Raw genomic sequence first — 15,765 nt, 5'->3', positions numbered from 1 at the left:
CACGTCGAGTCGGACCTATTCAATTTCGCTCAATTAGATTGTGCCTCACACCTTCATCGTTCTTGAAGATCACGATAAAAAAGTAAGTGCATAGTGCGCTACTGAGTGACCACTGCAAGATGCACTCAAACGAATGTCTTCAAACAAGAACACAAGTGAGGTGTGAAACATTTGCCAGGAGTTGTTAAGCCAGTTAAGGTCTAGCCACATTGAATGGACCCAGGCGATACTTACGGTACAACTGAGTGATACTTACCACACGCGTTTAGTCCTCTCAGGGTGACGTTAGGGTCACCGCCAAATTCTCATGTAACAAGAGATAGACAAAGAGCTTCAGCGAAAAGTGGGATGGCCAAGTCTCTTCTTAATGTTCCACCAATGTAAAGACCCTGGCGTTCTGCATGCAACCCGCAAAGTCCTACTGTTTAACCGGGGCCCACCAAGCAAGATCTTCTTTGTACCCGTAGGTGAGTCCCAATGAAAAACATACAAGAGAAATGTTTGAAAGAATTTTCTACTGGCTCTTTACCTTCCTCTCAAGTTTCCTCAAGGCGCGCCGACGGATATCCTTGTGCAAAGCGTGGGTATACGATATGAAGGCGGATTTCCACCCGATTACGTGGATGAGGTAATCGAGTAAAGCATGGCTCCAAAACGGAGTGAGGGTGCCAGGACGCTCCGTCATGGCGGCCCCACAGGCCAATCCAACCTTGCTCAGTGCTGCACGGACGTATGCTCGCGGCGTAGGGACTAGTGCGGATGACTTGCGAATGTTAGACATCTTGGATACCTGGTGAGCAGAGTGGTGAGTGTACACTCAAGCGAGCATAATTGAGCCAAGGTTGAGGGGACGAACGTACGACGAAGTACGTGTTGAGGTGCTGCACGATGATATTGTATTTCCAGACCTCCTCCGCGAGTGCGCTGGTGAAGGTGGACATGAATGCCTTGGTGCCGGAGTAGGTGGCAAGCATAGGGGAGGGGACTTGGCCCGCAAACGACCCAACGTTAAAGATTAAACCACGCTTACTGGACGAAATGTTTCATGGACGTGCAAGAAGGACAAAGAGTGCAGCGCACCGTTGGACCATCCCGGGGAGAACAGCATGCGTGACTCGGATCATAGTGTCAACGTTGATGATGACAATCTCTTCGTTTTCTTGGTCGGTGGTTTCTGCAAAATAGGTTGGCATGACGTGGGACTTTCCAACATTGTTAACTTCGGTGGGGTATCCATATTAGCATACGTCAAGGAAGCTGAGCGTAGATCCGTACCCAGCACCCCAACGTCCAAATTGCCGAGAAGTGACTTAAGGCCGCCGAACGCTTCCGTATCCTTCTTCGCGAAATCAAGCACGTATATTTTACTTTCGGCTCTTCCTGCCGTCCTCTCAGCTATGTGAGGTAAGTATTAAACAGGCCTACGATGAAAGGAGAGTGAATTCCCGCACCAATCTCGCTCGCAACATCTGACAACATAGCTTGGTTGCGAGCGACGAGAAGTACATTGAATCCAGCTGAACCTAGTTGCAATGCAAATTCTCTGCCAATCCCGTCAGAGGCACCGGTGACGACTGGATGAAACATCTAAAACCGGTCTATATGACACATGAAATGACGAACCAGCCCATGCACCCCTCATTGCGCCGAATTGCTTAAGCTAGGAGATGCCAAAGACTTGTCAGAATAGACTTGTTGGCTTGTAGAGATGCGCGGCATACGCTTTTACCGGAAAAGATAAACGTCTGGCTAAAAACGAGCCATGTCTTGAACAGGAACCGAGCGAGGGTGAAAGCACCGATAGATAAAATGACCACGTATGTCAAAGGACACACAGAGACTGGCAAGAACGTGAAAGTGAGTCCGAGCATTCAACGAAAGGAGGTACTGAACACGAATACCTTGCTTTTCGAGCCAGTTTTTCAAACAAGTGACAGACATCACACAACCAGAGCTCGTTTATACGGCGGTGTGAACCGACTGGGGCGTGTTACATAACAAAAATGAACGGCACACGCCGCCGACGGAACTGGTAAAACTCCCGACACGGTAACTACTTACGACGGACTTAGTACTTGGCATCTGCCAATCTACACTGCCAGGTGAACCACGCAGAATGCCGCGCAAAGACACGGGATCGGGACCCATATCCGCCCAAGCTCAGCAGGATCTCGTTTCAGAGGGCATCGAAAACTTCGAACTACCCAAAAGTCTGGTGACAAAGATTGCCAAGTCAGCAGTCAGTCCCCCCTCGTTCCTCGGACGCTGAACATGGCTGAGATCCCATTCTTCCGAAAAACTAGATACCGGATAATGCCAAATTACAAAAGGAAACCGTTCTGTCGCTCGTGAAGGGGTCCACCGTATTCATCAATTACTTGGGTGTGTGCTTGTACTCCTGTCTGTCAACGCTGTTATTCAGTACTCTCAAGCTGCGACGTAGGCGTCACGGATACTTTGTTACCCGCCCGCATCGATTCAACGACTCATTTTATAGCGCGCATGACGTGGCACTGTCGAAGCAACATAAGAGCATTTCTGCATCAGACGTCCTAAAAGCCCTAGAAATGATCGAATTCGGTGACTTGGTGGAAAAACTGCAAGAAGAGCTTCAAAGTGAGTCGATGCATCACATGGTTATCTCTCACGTATGTACCAACGGATTATTTTAGTCTACAGGGATAACACTAAGGGTGACAAAGGAAAGAAAAGTGCAGTTGTTCCCTCGGGTAAGGGAAAGGCTAAAGAAAGTGAGTCCGCGTCGGCAACGTCTCGTGCGAAAGGGAAGGAGAAAGCCACACCGTATTCAGAGATCACCTCGTCCGTCTCACAATCAGCTGCTGAAGAGCTCTATTCGGGTAGTCCTGTCAGAGACGAAGGGGAGATGGGTGAAGTGGTGGGGGATGAAGATGATGAGGGGGAAGTTGACGACGTAGTCGAGCATGACGAGGAGGAAGAACCTCTGGATACGATGCACATCGAAACTGAAGAACTTCAGAGAGACGCAGCCGAGCTTCATGAATTCCCCGCCGACCCATGATAAGAGAAGCTGCACCAGGTATGCAACTGAGGAAACGAACTAGTGGTTGCTACCTCTATGCCCCTCTAGAATGGAATACGAGCGACCTTGTTAGCGTCCCCGGATACCACCATGTTTAGGCGTATCTGGTGGCTGGTCGTGTTGCGTTGGGTGTGAAACTCCTTAAGTCATCAGACATTGACTTACCACTGAGCCATACTAGCTTACTGTGGGGATATAGGGTCCGAGAAGGTATCTACCTTTGGTAAGTAATGTGACTCCTCTTTCATGTCCTGCTCCGTCATACACAACCGCGAATCTTGGTCCATCTCCAACGATGACGGTATGAACGCCTTTGGGCGCCAAAGTCACCTACCTGACTCCAAACACGTGACATGACATCACGCGTTGATCCTTCTTATAAGATGTTCCCCGCTCCTTCTTGAGGCTATAACCACGCACCACTATACATGTCAACAACCAGAAAATCTCCTCGTAAAAGTAGAGGCTCGCGCTCCTCGCCCGATGTTTCGCCATCGGAAAGCCATATCACCACCACTCCGTCAAGCTTCCCCGACGTACCAGGTGCTGCCAAGAAAGATCTTGCACCAGTCTCCCCACCGGGGTCCAAAGTGCCTTTCCACAGATTCGTACATGTCGCCGTGCTAGGAGCAACACTGCTGCTAGTTTTGTACACTTACAGCATGGCGTCCTTGCTACACCAGGACGCCGCTTGGTGGAGGTTACTGCTAAGTTTACCAGCAAAGGTTGGGAGTAACATATGGGACTCGGAGAACAGAGTTCGAGTCGTCGAGGGAGAGACGTTGGAGGGTAGAATGAATGCCCTTGCAGACGTACTTAATGTCCCTGCTCGAGATGTCGCATCTGCGGTCAAACCGCTCGTACCGCCTGCGAGCTTGGCGAGCATGGTACCGCAGATGCAGGAGAGTGAGATGTCGGAGGTGTGGAGGGTCCTTATGGAGAATAAGGACGAAAGGAGTGGCCAGTGGAGCCGGCCGTCGGGGTCGGTCAGTGGACTGGCTGATACTTTGATCGCGATTTAATGACACGGTATTTTCAGTAATTCATGCGCGCGGTTTGCGCCTCCAGGTAGTATACACAACACGACTGTGCTCAGAGAAAGTCACTGCAAAATTTCCTGCCACACTCGCAACATGTACAGGCATGTAATTAGTATGCACCTCCACAGTCAATCCCAGGATTCAGGAGCTATGGGTTATGGAACAACAAGTAGTTACGTCAATATTACTGGTATGTCTATTACCATTGCCGGCGGTTCATTCGTGCCAGTGGAATTCCAGAGAGGAATCAAGAATAGGCTGCCGCGCACCGAATATACAACGTAATGATAGTGCCACATTGCGATTTGGTTTACTTGTGATACATTACAGTAATTGCTAGCGATAGGCAGTGACCCGCATGCCAACTCGGTTGGGGTAGATAACAAAACACCACGGCACAGTTACAAACACGTAGCTGTATCGATCACAACATTCTTTCACATCGCGACCCGCGTTTCCGGCGCAGCGAACGCTTCAAATGCGGGGTGATGGCCGCTTGATAGACCTGTGGAAGGTCCATCGTGAAGGCTACTCGTCAATGGGGTATCAGGCCAGGTGAACCTAGAAAAGGCGTATAGTCGCCACAAAATGGAAGAAAAGGTCTGCTCACCCAGGCATCATCATGTTGCCCCACCATACGTCATTCAAAGCACGCATGGACGCCAAAGCTCCTATATCTGTCAACATATCGTCCATGCCAGGCTCGCCGAGGTATTCGGGTCCGGGAGCATTCGCAGCGGGCATGGGTGGCGTTGTTGCAGGTGGAGGGGACCTAGAGGTGCCCGGGAAGGGACTACCGTTCATTTGCATATTGTCACTATCATACCGTGGGTACGAGGAGTCTTGTGATGATAACCCGGAGTAGTGCAGACGCGACGGAGATGATATGCACTGTTGTCCACCGTAACCGCGCGGTTGGGTCGAAGGTTTATGGACAGACTGGCTTGCCGGGGGTTGTGACTGGGGGTGCCCGCCGACTCCAGCTCCTCCCTTGCGATGCTTCGTAAGCAGGCTGGCAAGGAAACGGGCATAGAGGTGTGGTGTATGGCGTTCATCGATCGCAAGTTCTTGCAACGTTGTGATTAGTCGACTAATCGATTCGAATATTTCATCCTCCATTTTGTGTGTGAGGAACTGCGCAAACTCCGGACGAAGCAGCTTGAAGTGCTGTTAACATCCCTGACACAGTGATAACGAATTGCAAGACCGACCTTCAGCAAGAACGCGGACGCGAAGGAAGCGAAGACAAAATGCCCTGCGCGAATGTCAGAGATGGAAAACCTTCGTAGAAAGTGCTGTGATACCATCTGGCGAAGACCGCATAAAACCACTCGGCGCAAGAACTTCAACCACGTGCTCGATCACCGCAGTCGCAGCATCAAAACACTATGAGATGGTCAGCATACATCATGAAAAGTAGCGGAGCTGATCCACACCTTCTCAAGGAAAATCTGGTCGTTAGATTCCATCCCACGCTGGAATGCGTGTTGAAATCCAAACGAGTACATCACCAGCCTGGAATAGTTGACAAGACTGCAAGCTAACCGTCAGTCATCAGCATCGACATCAAGCACAGGAACGCTTACAATGGCAGGAGTTTACACCGGAATGCGGAACCAGGATCTGGGTTTATGTATAAGCGAATAAGGAACTTTTGAGGCTAACCAAAGGATCTTACCTGTATGATCGGAATCCTCATTGAAGCGCTTTGTCCACTCATCAAAGTACAGTGTGAGACGATTATCGTGTTCGAGCGTTACAGTAAGGAAATCGATAGACTGCAAGTTGTCAATGACAGTGACCGGCTGGTTTAGCGGAATCCCTACTCTGTTCAAGCCCGTAGGGGAATCAGGATCCGAGAAGACGTCGTCATGGAACTGGGCGACTATGCGCAGCAGCGCCGTGTACCCACACAGGTGGATATCATACTGTAGATGGTCAATACTAGACGGCGACAATGGGAAAAGCTCACCCACTTTGTCATTGTGTGGTGATTTCTTGTACCAATTGGCGTTCCGTATGATGTAGTCCTCTTTGATGGTGGATGGTTTCCCAAATTGGGTAGCCGTCGAACGATCGAGGTTGAAACATATCATCCACACCCGTATCCGGTTTAAAAGTTCGCGCTCTTGCCTCTCTGTCGTAGGTCGAATTTCAGATACCTGATGTAGGCTCAAATCGGTCGCAATCCTATCCACATGAAAAGAAGTCAAAACCACGACCAATGGTGTGTCGTGTCGGAGACCGACCTAATAGCCAAACCTGTGTACAACCAACTTCGGTCCTCTTCCCACCTGCGGGCAGGGACAGTATATAGGCTCATGAGAATATAAGCCTGACAGAGTTCTACAGACTTCCATCCATCAATGAGTGCATTGGCGGCTGCATGTTTCGCGAAGTGCATTGCAACCGGGTATATTTCTGACTTGTCGTAATAACGGGACGAGATTGCGCAAACTAGCAGGTGCGTTTTAAGTTTCCTTGCAGCCAGCCCTACATAAAACCATGACCACTCACTGACTGTAAAGAGGAAAGGACATCTTTGGAAAATCGTGGTCGGTGTATGAACCTTCCGGTCTAACAGGCTGATGAAAGGCTACAGGGCACGTGGTGAACTTTCACCTTTGCTCCTTTATATTAAAACGTACGTTGATTTTACCCCAGAATCTAGAGCATGTCGCTTCAGCCAGAAGTAACTAGTCCATAAATGGTTACACTCACATCTCGAACAGCTTCTCCACGTCGGCAGCGGTAACTAGACCGTGTAAGACGATGTCTGGTGGGCTATGTTGCTCGATCAAGTTTTTACGGATGTTGAGATTATTTGCAAGTCCTGAGGAGTAAGCGACAACAAACATTTCAATCAGCCTATGCCCATGGAAAATGGAAGTGCGAACCCACCTGGCATAAAGTACTCCTTATTGGCCACGCCCTAGGGGGTAAAGGGAGTCGCACTCAGCACAGCTACACACATGCTCAGGTTCTTATCACGCACCACGTTGTCGTCGTCTTCTTCAAGCTTTGTATTGGTGCTAGGTGTTCCAGCACTCTGACTTGCCCTGCCTTTGCCTTTATCCTTGTCCAAAGACAGACTGGCAAGGAGACCGATCGGCACCGCGGCATCCGGGAGAGTGCCTCTCACTTTTTCAGTCTCTTCACCTTCAGTCGTCTCATCGCCCTCTTCTATCTCGTCGGAGTCCTCCATACTGTTATCGCCAACCCCGCCCGCATTGTTATGCGTATCTCGAAGCTCGCGTAACATCTCCATCCTGGATGGACATGGCTGGGTTGGCGGTTTCGTACTTGACTGAAGACGGTCCATCCAATCAACAATCTTGACATTGTCCTTGTCAGAGGGCGAGGTGGCCGTTTTGAAGGCTGATATCGAAAGGGGAGTAGCCGTGTACGGATTGTGCAACTAAGAAACATTCGTCAGCGCTCTAAATGCAATGGCCAGCGTCCAAAACCCAGAAACCAACCTGCTTTAACAAAGACTCGATCATTTGGTCCTTGTGGCGGATTTGCGCGAGAAGGTACTCGCGTTTGCTGAAATGCGATAGGGTAGGTAAGTCCTGCGACATCGTCGACGATAAAGTGGTAGAAGAAGAAGTAGAAGTATCAGAGCGGAGGGAAGCACTCGATAAAGAACGCGGCTTAGGCATATCTCTAGGTCTTTGCAGAGATAAAATAAACAATAGGAAAGTGAACTTGTTGTAAAACGATGGACGGCAGGGGCCTTAAGTAACCCTCTAGGTGACCAAAATGCGGTGAACGAGTATGCGGGAATAGCAAGGCCGGTCCAGCTGCGCGCAGGAACGCTCCAAGATTGACAGATGGAAAGAAATGGAGGCAAACGAAAGAGCAGTAGGCGCATGAATCAAGGCACAGAGAAGGACCGGACGCCGAAAACCTCCAGCTACGTCCACCATACACCATCATCCACATGTTTCGCTAAGCCTATTCATCGGAGCCACGCGAGGAGACGTATGATCACATCATCTCTTTGCCACAGCAAGACCACCTGGGGGATTTGGCGCTCCGAGTTCCCAAACGGGGAAGAAGATCGGATACAGAGAAAGGTTTACGAAACATAATCAAAAGCCAAAAAAAAGCCAAGTACGAATATCCGCAGAGCAAAACAGTGATCAAGACACGGAATACTCACTTTGGAACAATTCTCGGCTTCCTTCCCTCCACGATGCAAGCGTAACCGGAGTGCGTACAACGCCTGCACGATGTGGCTCCTTCCGGGAACTCGCACTTCATCTGTGTGCCAACCGGAAATATGAGGAGACCGTAAACCGAAGTCAATGACCCGCAGAACGTGGCAGGCAAATGGTGTAGGTCAGGCCCATACACACGAATCAGGATCCAGGCAGACAGTGGACGGAGGTTCCGAAATATGGAGATTGCGATCGTCGCTCCGGGGATGGCGGACGTGTAGTCAGCGTGGAACGCGGCGAGAACGATATGCGCAGCGTACGAGAAAATACAGAAAGTGGAGGAAATGGAGGGGACCCGTACCCACCACGTATCAGGAAAGCGGAGACGACGTGGCCCGAAGGGGGTCCAAGCCACATAGGGCAGATCGAGACCAGTAAGAGGGAGCACGTTCCCAGTTTGACATTCGATGGCCGGGCCGTGACAGCGCAGTCACCATCCGCAGGCCACAGAAGTGAGAAGAAAAAGCAATCAAATGAAGCGCAGCGCCCAGAATTCGGCGAGAGCATGAGCCGGAAGGAGACATGTCAAGAAATTTTCAAGAAAGGAGAGTGGGGCAAATCAGAGCTGTGGTAAGCGACGGCCTAAGACACACAAGGTAAAACATTCACAAACCTTGAGGCGTTTGCAGTGCGAACATGCTCCAGCCCTGCACGAACATGACGTGAGGGCATGGCAAAAGAATTAGGGAAGGCATGTCGGAACGTTTGCGGCGGGACCAAGTCACCGAACCGGGGAGCGTTATCGAATGCGGGGCAGGCACAGCCAGTCCATAAAAGGTAAGCCGCAGTAGCCAATCCCAAACCATTAGCGGTTAGAGGCAGGACAGACCACAAGAAGCACAAGGGAACAAACACGATCGGGCCGTTAACGGTACGTCACCACGGTTAAAGGTGGACAGCAGCAGCACGGAAGAAGCATAGCGCATCCAAGAACCGCGAGGTAAACAACGTCGGCGCAAGTTCACCATCGAGCGGGGCAGTGTCATTTGTGTTTGTTGGCACAACACAGCCGGCGGCAAGGCGAGTGGGTGTCGGACCGGCAGTCATATAGTTACCGGTTCCGGTACCGTGCCACCATCCGTCGACAGATGTCCGAGGAAAAGCAAGGAGAGGGATCGCCGTCGCAGTCAGGGGAGTCGAGTCCGCAGAAGAGAAAAAATTGAGAATATAGAGGAGCAATGGTGGTGGTGAGTAGCCGAGTGTTAGGCGAAAGAAAGTTTCCAGGCAAGACCAGGGATAAATTCATACCATCAAACGAGATTTTCAGACGTGTGATGACGATCGCCAGACAGACATCACAGAGGCCGTATAATCATCCCAGCAGGAAGGAGACAGTCAAATAACACAAACGCTTGGTCAGCGCACTAAGCCGAAGACACACATGAAAACCACTCACTTTCGTGGTCCAGCTACCCCCGTCTCACCGCCGGTATTACCTTGTCCCCCTCCGGTCGCACCAGCGTCGGGCCCTCTACTCGCTCCAGGTCCTCCAAAACCGGTAGACGAAGGTTCGCAATCCTCTTCATCGTCGCTATCGTCGTCACTATCTCCGCCGCCACCGCCAATAGGAACGGAAGTAGCAGAGGCGTTGCTAGTCAACCCGGCCCTCAACCGTTTAGGGGCTCGTGCCCGCTTCCTGGTTGTGGGCGCCGCGCCTGTCGTGGCACTACCACTTCGAGTCCTAGAGGGGGCAGATTCTTGTGGTTGGAGTTGTCCCGCCGATTGTCCTTGACCCTTTCCACTTTGGGACACATTTCCACGTGCTGTCGAGGCCCCATGCGGGTACGGGGGCAACCCAGACCCCTGTTCCGGTCGGTGATTCCGCCCGCGACGGGGAGGATATTGATGCACCTTCCTCGCTGCTCGTTGCTGCGTCTGACCCTGGACACGACTCTGGAACGTCGGAAGCACGAACTCCGTGCTGACACTAACATGCTGAGCAGAATTAGGGCTATACCCCAGCCCGCCAGCCTGCTCAGCCTGCTCCGAAGCCGTAGATGGTGCACTCGATACCGAATGCGCTCCATATCCATGGTATTGGTGGGACGAACTCATAGGGAGACCTCTTACCGTCGACACCGACTCTGAGTGTCCATGTCCGTATCCAGATTCGCGCCTGCGGGTCACCCCAATATTTCCCTCCGCCTGCCCAGACACAGAAATGCTCATTTCGTCCACAGCGGGTACCGAAGATCCTGTCGGGTGATAGTTCTCCACCAAAGATGCATTTGGGAGATACCCGCCAGTGGTGGGATATTCGTCCGCGGAAGACGCCGTGGGAGGATGCTCACCAGCCGAAGAACCTGTGGTAGAATACCCGCCAGTCGAATAATCGATCGAAGATCCCGTCGTTGGATAACTCGCATAAGACGCAGGGGAGTGTGAACTATGTGAACGCGGATGGATATACGATGAATGCTTCTGAATGTAGGAATGCACATGTGAGCTCTGCGAGTTGGCGTGTGTGTCATGCGTATGCGTATGCGAGCCCTGTGATTCAGCATGAGGATTTGGATGTATCGAGAGCGAGCCTTCCGGACCTGAACCTGGGCCTGGAGTAAGGTATAGGTCAGTGTCAAGGTCCCGTGGTAATTCGACAGTTGAATGAGATTGGAGATGAACGTGGGTGAAAGGGACAGTGGAGCAATCATCCGACGTAGAAGGTGTGAAGGTGTCAGATTGAGTTGCCGATGACGCTGACGCATAACCAGCAGATCCGGGTGACGACCGTGGCGAGCAGGTCATCGCCAGCAAGTACACCAATGCAAATAGGGGGGACAAAGTTAAAATCGAACGAAGAGTTGAAATGAGCAGCCAGAGAGCATACGTGAGAGAAGAAAGCGAAGGATGAAGCGCCGGACACATGACCAACCACATGGGTCCAAGAAAAAGAAACCGAATTGAGGGAAACGAGCACTCGCGCTGGAGCGCACCATCCACACCTCGAGCACTCACACGTTCCGAACGGGACACACTTCGTATTAGGAGTACCCGTTCCGGTAGGTCACGCACGCTCGACCTGATGGCATGCATGGTAAGAGCTGTACACAGCATCCTTATTCGGTTCCGGGGAATGCTCCCTATCCAACCGGGGTAAGCAAGCTCCCCCCCCCTCTTGGTGCCACATACCCAGAGAAGAGAAAGTAAAAGTAAAATAAGACTGCAACACTCACCACCGTCACTCATCAGGGGTGCTTGCATGTCCCCTGGCGGAGTGCAACCCACAAATCCGCCCGGTGGACTGGGCGGATGTGTAGACGGGTCACGTGGTTCCGACACCCTAGTTTGACCTTGACGTTCCGAAGCCGAGATAGGGACTTGAGGGACCCGCATGGTGTCCATGTCCCGCAGATGGAAGGTGGTGCCTGTTCCTGCGCCAGTAGTCGGCTTCCCCTATCGTCGAAAGGCGCGTGAAGAGGAAAATGTCATGTCAGTTCAGCTCGAACACGCCACTGTGAGGAAACAAGAAGAAATACAGCGGTTGCAATGTACGACCGTACATACGAATCAATACACAAGCGAACAGTGGGCTCACCATGACCTGTCCGATAGAAGAAGAGGGTACACCGTATAAGGCTTCCTCCACGGACCCAAAAAGGAATGGGATCCCGACATGGCCAGGTCTCTGCTGCACCGTGGACGATGATCCAGGTCTATGCTCACCAACACTCTGCATTGCCGCTCCGCCGCTGCCACTGTCTGTTCTATTGTCGGTCGTAGCCTGACAGTCTAATGAAGAGGTGGACGACAAAGTTGCCTGGGCGAGTAGCTCCTGTGTGCGTTGATGTATGATCAGTTGTGTTTTTGATTGTTCTGGGTCTGTCCGTTGGTGTTGCTGTTGTTGGGGCTGTTGGAATTTGTGGATTTTCGGGAATCGAGATTGAGAAAGACGGCATGAACGGAGTTCGCGGGGGTCAAAATACCGTCGGACACAACGAACGAAAGTCAGCGTACCTGCTGAGGTTGCGAAGCTGGACTTTCGTTTTCTTGATTTTCTTGCATTTGCGATAAGGCAGTATATGGATCTCTTCTGTGTAACTGGACGCGTCTCAGCGGAGACGGCACGATCTGATGACGCGTTTGCGTGTACGCGTGTGGGTATGAATGATGGAGTGCCTGTCCTTGAACAGGGTGTGAAGGCGGTACAAACGGGAACATGCCTATGTTGTATCCGGTAGGATAATAAACATCATCCGTACCCCCATCAAACGCTTGAGGCTGGGTATGTGACTGGGTGGGCACGGGGGGTGGATGTTGGGCGGTAGGTGGAAAGGTGGCGTTCCATGCACCAAGTGGGTGTGGATATGATGTTAGTGGATTTGGACTGAAGAGCGGGAGAGTGTCTGACGGCATGGCTGGAAGGGAAGGGGAGGGAGCTGTGGACGCGGATGGTGGATTTTGATGTGCTGCTGCCCACGGCCTGGGCTGGGGGTCAAGGGGGTAGGGCTGAGTGTGGAAGTGGAAGGGGTGGTGGTGGGACGAGGGTCGTCTGAATCCTGTAGTATATATACGTACACGACTGCATCAGAGAGCGGAGGGGGACATACCACCGGGAGCCTGATCATTAATATCACCACTGGACATGGGGCAGAGCCGATAATTAGTGGCGTCGAGGAGGCCAGTGGGGACTTAAGAGGAGATCTGAATTGCGGTCGTCAACGTGGATGCCCCCCTAGGATGAAACGTAACGCGATGAGGATGAGCTTCTGTGCTGGTTCTGCCTAGTCTGGCAGATAAAACGAGGGTGAGCGGATGTCCATGTGGTCAGTAATGCATTTTGCACGGACCTTGCACAACCAATAGCAGCGATGCGCAGTGCTTGCCTCGGTGTTTGTCCGACTCGTCGAGACGCCTGGAGATTCCTTCCTGGCCCATCGCGTCGTTTCCGATTATTTTAAGTCTCTTTAACCTCCAGCAAACCTGGACTACACACACACGCGGTGCAACACCCCTTCGACACAGCCACTCCCCCGTCATTATTTGCCTCCGCGGCAACCCGGCAATCGTCTGAGTGCTCTTCCGGGCGACAGCCGTCCCTCCGTCTGAGTCAGCCTCTCCGCTCTGCCATTGTATGCATGCATGTATGTCCGTACCGCCACCCATTTCCGCCGTGACGCGTGACGGAGCGAGTGCACCACACCCCGGAGCGCCTTGCACACCCAGCTTTGCTCCGGAGCGAACTTCATTCCGTCACTATGACGATCACAACTTGACATACACTTACATCATAGTTCGCCCCCGTCGTCTGTTCTTTTTTAGGTCGTAGGTAATGAAGGAAACAGATGCTAGTAAGAACGGGCCCCGACACTAGACACTTGCAACACTGAAAACCCCATATCGGGCCTTCCGAATCCAGTCCACTCAGGAGTTCGTTCGCTCTCTCCTGCCTCCATGTACAACGCATCGCCTTGTTGACGAAAGGTTCCGGCGCACCCAAAGGACAAGCGTACCCCTGTCGGGGAACAACGCTACCACGATTCGCTCAACAGGACGGTACTAACGGATCAATTCAACCAAGAATAATCTAAAGAAGGACTCGAGAATGCCTAACAGCGGAATCAGGCCCCGTCCATCCATTGCAAAACTACCCGTTGTAATCGTCCCACCCCAACCAAGCCACTACACTCCCGAAAGCCTCTACCACGAAATTTATCTACCCAATTCATAGTAGTTCGTCTCTGTGTCGACGGTATTTCATTCACCTTATCCTCAGACATCCGGTAGTGACTGCGATTCCCGTCAAGCTCCATCCTGCACCCTGGAAACGATCAACGCACTAACTTGCTCCCTCCTCTGAATTTCTGCCTATGCGCTCCGTATCATGCGGAATAATATATATCCCCCTTTTCGGGGTCGTGTGTAGCTAAAAATGCGGTCATGTATGTAATTCTATCCGACTATGTAGGGCCCCTCGACTGTTAATCGATGCACATATTTCACTGGTATGTCCACCAACTATGCCGAACAAGTGGGATATGGAGATTTGCATCTGTTCCAAGCGTGCTTATCCAAGTCGGAAAACTTCCGTAATACACACGGCGACCTTCTTTCCACTTGAACTATGTACATAGGACAACCCCCCAAAGACATGTACCATATTATCTGCAATACGCGTGTGTAAATCATCTCACTATCCTCGTCCCTGCTTTAATACCGGAATTTAATCAACTCGCCACTCGAGAAAGGCTCTCGTGACAATTATGATACGTACCACTGACGAAAACTGACGGCACTCCGCAGTCATCCCTTAGATAGAGGCGAGTCTCGAATCCCATCGCCGGCGGTGCGTGGATAAACTGACCTGCATCTATATTTGTACCCGTGACCCCGCCACCAGGCGCACAAGAGAGCGGTGATGATGATGCCCAGAACCATGCCCACCCCAAAGCTCACAGGGATAGCATAAGGAAGGACGCCTGCGTCAGATAAGATCTGACGATCGAGTTTGGGAAGAACAGGTTGCAAAGACGTCGTGGACGGAGGCAACGCAGTGATGTACACTATATGGGACGTTTTCGTCTTCGTAGATGTGCCGGGACGCGACGTCGGAACGCCTTGAACGTCAAATGAGTAAGGAAGTGTCTTGGCTGAGAGAGGTGCCGAATCAGAAGAGGAGCTGGACACGGATGATTCGGCGCCTGATTCGTCGGCGAGGACTAGTGCTGGGGCCACAAGCATCTTGTCAATCCTCTTTCCCGTGTTCACATCTTCTCTATCGTCAAATATCATGGTCGGGCCCTAACATCAAAACCTTCACGCGGGACTCTACACCGAGAGCTGATGAATCAAACCCAGGCTTATCCTGCGAAAGCCCAGCAGCGATAAATGTTGACCGACGGACTAGAAACGAGGATGGCGAGTATGCGGCAGACGTAACGCCAGAACGTCTAGTTTTCTTCCAGAACGCAGTGGGTCGGACTGAGAGTGGGGAATGAGAGACAAGAACGAAAAGCGTAATCTGTATGACTCAACTTACATAGTAAAGGGGGAGGCTTACAGAGCTCGGCACCCTTATTTTGGACAACAGCCTTGAGCGAAAATGAGTGCGATCGCCTTGGAAAAGCGTACGTGAGGATCTCCTCGAAAGTGCGGGGTGAGGACGGGGTGACAGGCGGCGCATTAGCAAAGTCAGACGGTAACCGCACGGAGGGAGCCCTGAACGTATTCTTTGGAGGGGCAAGGAATTCAGACGAGTTCAGCACGCGAACCCGAACCGGGGAAGGCGGAGATTCGTCCGCTTCGTCTACGCTTTCAAGTACGACCATGACAGGCTTCTGGGAGTGATCATGGAGACTTGGACGTGCTTTGAGACGGAAACTTCTGAGGGAGTGACTACGGTTAGGATAAACGGACGTAGGAGAGACAAGGACAGTCAAATCTGACATGCTGCAGGTAGAAAGAAACACTGACCTGCTTGCCAGAATTTATACACAAACCGGCG

General features: G+C 51.7%; 6 protein-coding genes across 6 annotated transcripts; 2 read left to right on the top strand and 4 right to left on the bottom strand.

Moving 5' to 3' along the window:
- Window positions 1–199: 199 nt before the first annotated feature.
- Window positions 200–1,972, bottom strand: F5J12DRAFT_869537 (uncharacterized protein). Its single transcript, XM_051747106.1, has 8 exons — window positions 1,902–1,972; window positions 1,722–1,840; window positions 1,624–1,660; window positions 1,452–1,574; window positions 1,276–1,395; window positions 1,081–1,219; window positions 861–1,029; window positions 200–790 (listed from the first exon to the last, which is right to left on the bottom strand). The coding sequence occupies exons 1-8, from the start codon at window positions 1,939–1,941 to the stop codon at window positions 515–517; spliced, it is 1,023 nt and encodes a 340-aa protein (XP_051594343.1). The 5' UTR covers window positions 1,942–1,972; the 3' UTR covers window positions 200–514.
- Window positions 1,973–2,048: 76 nt separating this feature from the next.
- Window positions 2,049–3,417, top strand: F5J12DRAFT_46891 (histone-fold-containing protein). The gene is made up of 4 exons (XM_051739582.1): window positions 2,049–2,239; window positions 2,304–2,616; window positions 2,673–2,750; window positions 2,811–3,417. Exons 1-4 carry the CDS (start codon window positions 2,117–2,119, stop codon window positions 3,038–3,040), a joined length of 744 nt encoding a protein of 247 aa, XP_051594342.1. The 5' UTR covers window positions 2,049–2,116; the 3' UTR covers window positions 3,041–3,417.
- Window positions 3,418–3,594: 177 nt separating this feature from the next.
- On the top strand, window positions 3,595–3,948 carry F5J12DRAFT_707519 (uncharacterized protein; the record flags this gene model as incomplete). The annotated part of the gene is made up of 1 exon (XM_051740585.1): window positions 3,595–3,948. A coding segment is annotated over one exon (354 nt), but the record flags the coding sequence as incomplete, so codon positions are not given.
- Window positions 3,949–4,707: 759 nt separating this feature from the next.
- Window positions 4,708–7,682, bottom strand: F5J12DRAFT_899001 (fungal-specific transcription factor domain-containing protein; the record flags this gene model as incomplete). The annotated part of the gene is made up of 15 exons (XM_051748148.1): window positions 4,708–5,259; window positions 5,313–5,356; window positions 5,406–5,487; window positions 5,538–5,634; window positions 5,688–5,724; window positions 5,780–5,879; window positions 5,928–6,029; window positions 6,078–6,291; window positions 6,351–6,558; window positions 6,619–6,697; window positions 6,750–6,768; window positions 6,823–6,934; window positions 7,003–7,033; window positions 7,097–7,519; window positions 7,581–7,682. 15 exons carry the CDS (start codon window positions 7,680–7,682, stop codon window positions 4,708–4,710), a joined length of 2,202 nt encoding a protein of 733 aa, XP_051594340.1.
- A 943-nt stretch (window positions 7,683–8,625) lies between these two features.
- On the bottom strand, window positions 8,626–10,614 carry F5J12DRAFT_46800 (uncharacterized protein). Its single transcript, XM_051739576.1, has 2 exons — window positions 9,721–10,614; window positions 8,626–8,971 (listed from the first exon to the last, which is right to left on the bottom strand). The coding sequence occupies exons 1-2, from the start codon at window positions 10,491–10,493 to the stop codon at window positions 8,884–8,886; spliced, it is 861 nt and encodes a 286-aa protein (XP_051594339.1). The 5' UTR covers window positions 10,494–10,614; the 3' UTR covers window positions 8,626–8,883.
- Window positions 10,615–11,380: 766 nt separating this feature from the next.
- F5J12DRAFT_898999 (uncharacterized protein) lies at window positions 11,381–15,709 on the bottom strand (the record flags this gene model as incomplete). Its single annotated transcript, XM_051748147.1, has 8 exons — window positions 11,381–11,404; window positions 11,454–11,717; window positions 11,860–12,096; window positions 12,279–12,820; window positions 12,872–12,900; window positions 14,668–15,036; window positions 15,068–15,242; window positions 15,301–15,709. 8 exons carry the CDS (start codon window positions 15,707–15,709, stop codon window positions 11,381–11,383), a joined length of 2,049 nt encoding a protein of 682 aa, XP_051594338.1.
- Between the last annotated feature and the right edge of the window lie 56 nt (window positions 15,710–15,765).

This window comes from Pisolithus orientalis (genome assembly GCF_024613125.1).
Source record: "Pisolithus orientalis strain OTSU chromosome Unknown F5J12scaffold_106, whole genome shotgun sequence".
NCBI lineage: Eukaryota > Fungi > Basidiomycota > Agaricomycetes > Boletales > Pisolithaceae > Pisolithus > Pisolithus orientalis.
The sequence above is the reverse complement of the archived record's forward strand: the minus strand, read 5'-3'. Positions and strand labels throughout refer to the sequence as shown.